This window comes from Physeter macrocephalus, unplaced genomic scaffold (assembly GCF_002837175.3).
Source record: "Physeter macrocephalus isolate SW-GA unplaced genomic scaffold, ASM283717v5 random_1019, whole genome shotgun sequence".
NCBI classification, from domain to species: domain Eukaryota; kingdom Metazoa; phylum Chordata; class Mammalia; order Artiodactyla; family Physeteridae; genus Physeter; species Physeter macrocephalus.
In genome coordinates, this window is record NW_021146794.1 from 1 (window position 1) to 9,886 (window position 9,886).

The following is a 9,886-nucleotide window of genomic DNA, read 5'->3' on the forward strand; positions in this document are numbered from 1 at the left end:
TGCTCACAGGCACCCCTTTCATCTGGAGCAGAACAGGCCTCCATCGAGGATCCTGCAGCCCTACCAGAGCACCTGGCCTTGGAGACGGGAATATATGTTCACAACGGCAAACCTCATCTGGGGACGGCCCGCTGGCCTCAGCTAGGGATCATTTACCCACACACCACGCCCAAAGGTAGAAGCTATAAAACCCATATTCTTGGAGGAAATAAAGCTTGGACAAAGGGAGTCACATGCCCAAGGTCACACGGGGGATGGGAAGCAGTCAGGACCCCCAGGTGGCAAGGGAGTGGGTGGTCACACCCCCCCAAGCTGCGCCCCTGGGGCAAGATCTTCCCTCAAGGCTGAGCCTGGGGCCCCAGGAGACCCCCCCCAGCTAGTCACTCCTAAAGGGACCAGGCAGACGCGGGGATGCTCTGCGAGAGGGAACAAACCCTGCATGGGGGCCAGGGGGCCAGGCCTGAGTGGGCTGGGGGCCCTGGGAAGGGCCCACCAGGCCCAGCACGGCTGTACCCACTGCTCTGCGGCGCAGCTGGGAGCACAGTGTGCTCCACGTTACGAACTGGAAGTTAAACACAACCCGTCTTCCAGAGAGGCTGTCTCCAGCGCAGGCCCCAACAAGACCGGGCACTTCAGGAATTTATGACGGCTCCCCCCTCCTGGAAACTCTCGGCCCAGGCCAGGCCTGCAGCAATGAGCAGACGCGCTGGGGCAGGAGGAGGGGCGCGCACACGGGACCCCGGGCAGCCTGTGCCTTTGTTTTACAGAGGAGAGAAGGGACGGATCCCCCGAGGCCACGGTTGGGGGAATGGGGGAGAGGGCAGGCCCCAGAGCCCCTCCCGCAGCCCCCCACGGGCCCAGCAGTCCTGGGGCTCACCGATGCTTCTTTTCCTCCGAATGGGCACAGGCCGCTTCTCCGCCGCATGCCTGGCGCCATGGCCCCCGTGGGCTCTCAGGCTGGTCTCCAAAGGCTCCTCGGCCCCTGCAGGTAGAAACAGGAGATAGCGACCGGCCGCCCACACCTGGGCACCCAGGGTCTGTCCAGCAGCACGTCCCTCCCCAGACCGGACGGGGTCCCTTCACACCCCCACAAGGGGGGCATCAAGATGTGCACAGGATGAGACTCCCAACTGCCAACAGTGTCCCACCCAGCCCCGCGCAGCTGACACGAGGTCCCCGACACACGCTGCGCCCGCTGCAGGTCACCACGAAGCCGAAGCCGCAGGCCACTGGGGAAGGGGCTGCAGCCAGCCTGCCCCACGGCTCCTCCTCAAGGAAGAGCAGGTGAGGGCTGAACCAGGTAAGGAGGCACCCGAGGCCAGCCCTCCCTGCCCAGGAGACCAGAGCCAACAGGCCTGCTGCTCCCAGCTGGACAGGGGACCTTGGACAGCGGGCTGGACAGCGGGCTGGACCGAGGGCCAGCAGAGGCTGCTGCCGCGACTTGTGCACTGCACGTGTCTCCCTCCCCCACCGCGGTCACTTAAACCAGCCCTCGATGAGCATCCTGGCCTTCGAGGGGCGTCGGAAGCAAGGCCAGACTGGGCCTCAGCCAGACCCCACTAGTCCCTGAACTTAGCCCACTGCGAGGAAGAGGACACGAGAACCGGGAGTGGGGAGTCAGGAGTCCGGGTGCCTGTAGGGGGGACCCAGCTTTCAGGAAGGAAAGTGCTTTGCCATGCAAGTATCTAAGACCTGCAGAGCAGCGGCCTCAGAGCCAAGGTCACAGCTGGGCCTAGTCCCCCCGGACTGGCTACAGTCCCCTGGGTACGCACACCTCCACCCCCTCTGTCCCCAGGGCCCCCAGAAGGGGGTGCAAGGGACACAGTCCTGCCACGTGCCATCTGGCCTGACGCAGCCCAAGGACAGCGCCTGCACCTGGATGAAGTGGGTCACACCTGGCCTCCCCACCCTGGCCTCCAGACCCACTGGGGGATCTTCTCACTTCTCCTTTCTGTCGCTGCCTCCCGCATAGATGCCCAGGGGCAGCAGGTCCCGAGAAGGCAGGCCCCAAGAGTCAGCAGCTGCACAGATTCCCCCTCTTGCCACCCCCTGACCCCAAGAAGCTCCAGTGGTATACTGGCCCCCAGCTCAGACCAGAGGCCCCCTCCTCGGTGCCCGGCCCACCTAGGCCTTGGTGACTGTCCACACCCCCACAAGTCTGGAAGCTGCACTCATCGGAAATGGAGCACGAACGGGGCAAACGCGGTGGGAGTGCAGGAGACATGCCTGCCTTGAGTGCCGGCGTCCAGGAGGACCCAGCTCTTCCCTCAAAATGACTCAGTGTTCCACTGCCACTAATTTTTTTTGAGACCCAAAATAAGATCAGAACAGAACTACTCATGCAGTAAGAATTTCCCATCAACCAACTGTTACAAGAAACATTTTTTCATGAAAAAGTGACATTATGAGTCATGTCCTGGTGGTGGCCATCTTGCCATCGCCAAACCCAGAAGCAGCTGGTCCATCCTGAGCTTCTAAGAGAAAATGGAACGGCAGCAACCCGGGCTGCACCCCCGCGCCTCACTCTAGCCAGGCGACAGCCGCCTCCTGGGATGTCACGGCACCCTGTGTGCAGTAGGCGCTGCCACTTCTTCACCTCGGAGGAAACTGAGGCCTGGGACGTGGAAGGACAGGCAAGGCCAACGGCCGGCAGGAGACCCCAGGGGCCCGTGGCCAGACCCAGACCGCCTTCCGCCCAGGCCTCTCGCCCCAGAACAAGCAGAGAAGACACAGCCTCCTCCCAGTCCATCAACTGTCCTGAAACCTGAACCAGGGACTCGATCTCAGTCAGGAGTAGGAAGAGCTCCCGGTCGGACAAGCTTATCCACTGCCCCATCGAGATGGGTGGTCCGGAAGCCCAGCTCGGACCCGCTGACGCGGAGGCAGCCCTCTGATTTACGCAGGTCGAGATGCAACTAGTGCGGACTCCCAAGAGAAGGCCACGCGTGAATCATGCCCTAAAACTGCTCTCAGAACAGTTAATCAACGCTTTTCCCTTTTGTCTGTTATGCACACATGTCCAAAGGATGGGGAGCCGTCCTCCAGCCATCAGTCCTGGAGGAGCGTTAATGGCCGAGATGGGATATTTATGTATCGGTTACTCAGTGACCACGGGCGCCGGGCCAGGCTGCTCAGAGAACAAAGCTCCCAGCTCCCGCCACAGCTCTGCTGAATGGCCTGCACTCAGCACAGCCGACACACAGGCCACAAACTTCACGCTACTGGCCATTAGAAGACCACATGCTGGTCTCTCCACCCAAAGGCCACACGTGAAAAACCAACTGCCCGGTCCTCGTGCACGCTTGCAACTCGCAGGCGCTGGCACGGGAATCCACCGCCTGCGGGCCTCCAGCGCAGCTCCTCACCTGTGAAATGGGAACAAGGTCCGGCTACTGGGAGGAGGCCACGCCCCCACCTGCCCATCACACAGCCCCGCCCACTCGGGAGGAGCCACTCTGTTAAAGGAGCCTCTTTCCTGCTTCCTGGGCATCAGCCTGGAAGAGCCCCCTTTAGAGTTACAAAGAAGAGTAAGGACACCCAGAACAAGGGGTCTCCTCCGCACCCAGCCCCCTCCTCACTGACCCCAGACCGGCCTCTGACTGGACCTGGTGGGGAGGTCACACAGCTGTTTGCAACCTTTCCTAGCAGCCAGCTCCGTTTCTACTCTTCGCGTTGAACGGAAACAGAAGTCGGGGAAAAGACACACCCCCAACCCCGCAAAACAGGCTATAGAAGCAAACAGCTCAGGTCAGAGCTTCCATATCTGTGAAAGGGGGACTGACCAGGATGAACCCCACTTTGGGGTTTGTATCACAAAGGGTCCCAGAGGGGCATGGCTGCTGAGCAAGGGAGACCCTGGGGCCCCTCCAATGTTCTCACCCCAAAGTTTCCCAGGCACTAGGAGTCCCACTCTCAGACCCCAGATCTTCTGATGGGGGTGGGGTGGGGGCTGCGGGGGGCGGGGGGCGGAGGCGATCCACTCTCTCCACCCCCTGGGGCAGGAGGGAGCCGGGCTCCCGGGGGCTTTTATAAGGGGGCAATTTGGAACCGGCTGATGCACCCTTACTTTTTCTGTTTGGACCCTCCAAGGAGGCGGTGGACCCAGAAGCCCCCAGGTCAGGAATGCTATCAGCATGACCCCAGAGCTGCAATGCTAAAAGCATTCATGGGTGGGGGGTGGGGGAGAGGCGGGGCTGCGGAGACCAGAATAAGAATGGTCCCAGCAGAAAGTGAATGGCCCATTTCCCAATGGCAACCCAAAGCTGGTCCTGCAAGGAGGCCCAGCCTTTCCCAGGCCTCACTTCTGCCAGCCAGAAAAAAACCCCTCTGGGAGCCAGTCTCCCCACTTTCCCAAATCCATCAGAGAGCTGCAGAATATGCAGGCAAGTGTTTTTCTCGGCTAACCAAAGCCAAATCCTCCCCCCAGGGTTACACATCAAGGAGCCAGATCAAACTCCCCCCTGGCCCAACTCTGATCTCCAAGTGAAATTCTACCCCCTTCCTGATAAGGATCAGCCAAAGGATTTCCTGGGTCAAGAAACTACAGAAACCATCGGCCTTGCTAGAAAATGGTTTTGGCATGAAATGAAAATAGTTCAGGCCTCTCCACCACCATAATTAGGTACAAATTTCCAAATGACTAGACCATGTGATTTTACTTAATTCCCCCGCCGCCCCCCTTTTTCAGAGTAGTTTGCAGTGAGAGAAAAATCTTTATTTCACGTAAAATTCTTCCAACCAACTCCTACTGACTTTAGTTGCTCCATCTGACAAGTTCATTTGGGACCTCTTTTTATCCAGTCAACAGTAAGTTTTCCGATATGAGTATCTCCCCAGCTAAGTCACATTGGCGTTGCTGCCACAAACATGTGGGCCAGGACCCTTGTCCTCTAGGAAGGGCCTTCCTCTGGTCCACACCCAAGCGCAGTCACCCAGCATCATCAGGCTCCCAGCCCAGCCAACCTGGGTCCCTCACCACCTTCGCCCACCCGGGGCCCCTCCAACCCTGCCACTGACACTCAAAAGAGCTTCAGCGTCCTCTTGTCGAAGAAACTGTTTTCTAAAGTGGCTCAGCTCCAGAGCCTGAGGGGGAGCCCCAAAATAGTCCCCAAACAGCAGATGTGTCCAAGGCGCGCCTTTTTATTGGCTCATGAAAACAGAAAGACACGGGCCTCCTACAACCACAAAGGCCCAACCCCACCTCAGGAGCGGGGCAAGTTCGCAGCGATGACACAGGGGCCCTGCCGGGGGGCACCATTGCACGCCTGCCCGACCGGTGCCCAGGGCCTGGGCCGGCTCCCGGTTGCTCCTCCCGGCCCTGGGGCAGGCCCCGGGCCGCACACCTGGCCGGGGCGCCGGCGCCCTCTATGCGGCTGAACTTTCTGTGACACACTGGGCATTTTCCTTAAGTGCAAAAACAAACCCTGGGCGAGCGAGCAGCCCTCGGCCGCCGCCGGGAGAGAAAGTGGTGATTGGAAGAGAAACTCCTGACTCATCCGCCTGGGCTTTTATGGCCCGGGATTGGATTCTGACCTTTCGGTGCGCTCCTGCTCGGCTCCCGGCCCGGCCCGAACGCGGGAGGCGGCGCGGGGCACACATACCGCCTGCCCGCCTGCCCGCCGCCCGCGCCCTCCCCGCGCGCCGAGGAAAGGGGCGCGATTTACCTACGGAGTCTATCTCCAGGAGTCGCTGGAGGTCCCGGATGCTGTGTATCTGACTGTGCGCCAGCCTCTCAATGACCTCGCGGGGGATCTCGGCTTCCTGCAAGCAGAGCAACACGGTCAGCGCCCCGGGCCGCCCAGAGCGCCTGGTCCCCGGCCCGAGGTTGCCCCGCCCCAGCGCGCGCGGGCGCCTCGCACGCAGGCCGCCCGACCCCCAGCCCGGGCCCTGGAGCCTGAGGCCGAGGTGGGGCTGGGTGAGACCCCCATTTCTCCGTTCACAGCCATGTCTGACCTTTGCAAAAAGAAAGAGCTCCCCACCATTAAAAAAAAAAAAAAAAAAAAAAAACCACTCGGCCCCTCCGCCCCGGGGTGTCGGTTGCAAGAGGTCTGGGGCAGAGAGGGGCCCAGAGAGTTGCTGATCTAACAGTGAAATCAACATCTAGGAAGATCAAGTTGAAATGCGTCACGGATGGGCGACGAAAGTCACGGCAGCCCTAACACTTTAATCTACCCTGGGGCTTAAATTTCACACCCAGAATCCCGGGCCGAATCTGCGGGGGAGAGGGTCTCTCGTCTGCAAACACGCGCACGCACACACACTCACACACTCGCCCCACCCCGGGCTCCGGCCCAGCCGCGGCCCTAGCGCCGACTAAGACGCCCCAAATCCAGCCGCGGCTGGGAGGGGCTGCCAGGGAACTTAAGGGTTAAATATCTACCTCTCACAGCTCCGGGTCCCAGCCCAGACCACCCCCACCACTCGACCTCCCCCCCGCACCGCCCCCCCCCCCCGCCAACCCCGCTCCTTCCTGATTTTTAAAGGGAGTCGGGGGTAGCTGGGGGGTCTCAAGCACTAAGTTCCCACGACGGGGTGTAGAAAGTCATTCATCACAGCAGAGCTCCCGGGGATTCGGAATTCGAGATTTGGGGCTGGGGGTGGGGACGCGGGCGGTGGGAGGGCGAGGGCGCCTGGCCCGGCCCCGGCTCGCCTAGCTCAGCCACCTGTAAGCAGGCCCCGGGCGGGCGGGACTGCGCTGGCCCAGCCGCCCCTCCGGGCATGGGGACCGGGAACCCGGGTGTGCGGCTCCGCGCTGCCCACCCTGCCTGCCGGGGGCTCCCGCCGCAACCGCCCCTACCTGTTTGTCGGCGGCTCTTCTCCCTTCCCTGACCCCGCTGGCTCACACACACACCCCCTTCCGCGCTCCCCGCACCCCGATGCTGCATTGTCCGCCGCGCCCCGGGTTTCCCTCCTCGGAGAGGAGCCCGCGCCCCCCGAAGTTTCTCCCCACTCGTCCACCCAGCCGCCACTCCGTCCCTCCACGGCAGAGCGACGCAACACGCTGGAAACTCACCAGACACACTTAGGCATGGCAGAAAATAGAACCCAGTTGGGAAAATTTAAAAATCGACCACGCTAGCAGAAATCAAAATGCGCTCTGCAGAGCCCCAGAGCCCGGGCTCCTCGGCCCGCGAGCGGCCGCAGGGGGCGTGCGCAGGGGGAGTCGGAGAGAGGACGGGGCGCGGGGGTGGCACCCACCTCGGCCAGGGCACTGGCGAGGTATCCGCAGCCGAGGAGCAGCAAACAAGCCCAGGTCCTCATCGCGTCCCGAGGCGCTGGCGGCTCGGCGGGGTGGCGAGGCCGCGGGGCGGGCGCTCCAGCCGGGCTCCTGTGGCGGCGAGATTCAGTACCATCCCTCAGGGAGCGCGGCCCGGAGGAGGGTGGCGCGGAGAGCAGGGAGCCGACGGAGCGCGCCAGGCGCGAGCAGCGAGTGCGGAGAGGCAGGCAGCGCCACCGAGGAGGAGGAGCAGGGAGTGCGCGCTCGCCGCGCCCGCCGCGCCGGGAGCCTCCTGGGCCGCCGGGTAGGGGGTGGGGACGGAAGGGGCGGAGGGCGGGGGCTGGGCCTCTTCCTTGGTGCGTTCCCGGTGCTGGCCGCCGCCGCGCTCGCTCCCCGGCGCTGGCTCTAGGAGCGACCAGGCCGGTAATTCTGCATATTTGCGGGCGTCAGCCCCGAAAGGGACCCCGGAGCGAGGCTGGAGCCGCTGCCGCCGCACCACCCATCACCTGTCTGGACACCCGGCCAGGCCCGGCGCGGGCTCGCGCTCTCCCTGCGGGCTTGCGGGCGGCCCTGCGCGCCCGCCGCCGGCCCCGCGCTCGCCTCCGGCCTCCTCTAGTCGCCGCCGCCCGGCCGGGCACGGCGCGGCCCAGCACGGCGCGGCCCGGCGGCCTGCGTGCGCCCCTCCGCGGCGCGCCCTCGGCTCCGGCGCCGCGCTCCGCCCTCCGCCGGCCCGAGCCGGGCAGAACCCGCGGCCGCTCCGCCTGGCAGCCGCCGCCCGCCCGGGGCCTCGCCGCGCGGGCCTGAGGGCGGGCGCAGGGCCGAGCCGCCGCCGCCGCCGCCGCCGCCGGCAGGAGAGGCGGAGGAGGCGCGGGCAGGCCCGGCTCGGCGGAGTTGTGCGGGCTCCGCAAGGCGCGCGTGTGGAGCCGGCCGGCGGCGGGGAGGGGGTTATAGCGCCGCCGCCGCCGCGCCCCTCCCCCGCCCCCTCCCCCTCGCCTCCCCCGGATTCCGGGCCCCGGACCCGCACCTCGGAAGCGTGCGGGGGCCGCACGGGCCGGGCAGGGCCCGGCCGCCGCCGCCGCCGCCGCAGTGAGCACACACACGCGCTCACGCAGGCAGTAAAATCCATCAAGGCCCCGCTCCCGGCCCCGAGCACAGCCGCCGGGGCTTCCCGCGCGCCCCTCCCTCGAGCTTGCCCACCCTCCAGTGCCAGCTGCAATCCTGCAGCACCGGACGGGGAGGGGAGGAGGCCGCCGCAGAAGTGCCGCCGTCGCCGGCTCGCCTCTCTCGGGCCCCAGCGGCGGCAGAGGGCAGCGCCCAGAACTGCTACGCCAAAAAGGGCAAAAGCGAGCCGGCCCCCGCCTCCCGCCCCCCGCCCCGGCGCTCCGGCCTCTTTCCACGGTTTGGATCATGGGCCCCTGCCTTCCCCTCTCCATAAAAGGAGGGGGAGTGAGTCTCTGGTGAGAGGTGGGGCGGGTTTAGGGGCGCGTCTGGGGCACTCACCTGGCGGCTGCCACGCGCCCCCGCCCAGAATCCGATGCCTGGGGCGTCTGACTGAGGAACCTCCACCCACAGTCCGCGAGGGGAGAGCGCCCAGGTCGGAGGAGGGGGTTGCACCGTGCCTCGTCCCCACCCTGGGACCCCTCATCCTCCAAGTCCCCGCTGCCTCGTGGAAAGCCGGGCGGCGGCCTGAGCCGGGAACTCGAGGGGTTGGAAGGCAAGGAAAAGAAAAGAGCCGCTCATGAGGCACCCGGGAGTCTGAGCCTCCCGCGCCGGGATCCGCTGGGCGCACAGAGCGCCACCTCCGGCCGCGGCGCCGCACAGAGCGATGCGGGGGAGAGACGCGACGGAGGCCGAGGCCTGAACTGGGCCGGACGGCTCCCCCGCCACCAAAGGGCGGTGCGCCGGGCTGGGTAGATTCCGCCTGCCTAGACCTGGCGGGATCGCACCCCGGCGGCGGGTCCCTCGAGGGGGCGGACGAGCCCCGGTATCAGGGCTAGAGGAGTGACGGGCCAAGCGACCCCGAACCTAGACGGCGAGGCCGTTAGAGGCTAGGAGACCGCCGAGCGGTGGGCGGCCAAAGGAGAATTCCGCCTGCCCTAGCCCTCCACCCCCGCGCCCCCATCCTGTGGATTAGGCCCTTGCCCGCCGCGGCCGCCCTCCCGCCAAAGGCAGAGAATTCCGCCTGCCCTAGCCCTCCACCCCCGCGCCCCCATCCTGTGGATTAGGCCCTTGCCCGCCGCGGCCGCCCTCCCGCCAAAGGCAGTAAAGGCGCAGCCCCGCAGGCGGTCTTTCATCCTCGGCTCGGCCGGCTCTGGTATTTCAAAGGCGGAGTCCAGTGGGCGCTTGGGGGGCGCTCGCCTTCCCCCAAATTCCTGGGGGGAGGGTGGGCCCCTCCTGCGATTCCCCGTGGGCCGAGGCTACCAGCGCTCTTCCACTGGCCTCCACACACCTGCAGCCCCCCAACGCACCTGCCTCGTCTACCGTAGCCCCACCTGCGACCTCCCCCCTCAAGCGCGCTTTCAGGGGTCAGGATGAAGGATGGCCGAGGCAGAACTAGGGAAACCTTGGAACCGTTTAAAAGCACGTTAGAGCCACAGCCCTTGTCCACCCAGGTGGGCCTCCATTGCTTCGGAGGGAGACCACTGGACGGCTTGTGGAAGGCCGCCAAAA

General features: G+C 65.1%; 1 protein-coding gene across 1 annotated transcript; it reads right to left on the reverse strand.

Annotated features, from left to right (window-relative positions):
* Positions 1-853: 853 nt before the first annotated feature.
* LOC114483877 (platelet-derived growth factor subunit A-like) lies at positions 854-7,704 on the reverse strand (the record flags this gene model as incomplete). Its single annotated transcript, XM_028487055.2, has 3 exons — positions 7,198-7,704; positions 5,664-5,760; positions 854-982 (listed from the first exon to the last, which is right to left on the reverse strand). Coding segments are annotated over exons 1-3 (289 nt in total), but the record flags the coding sequence as incomplete, so codon positions are not given.
* Positions 7,705-9,886: the final 2,182 nt, after the last annotated feature.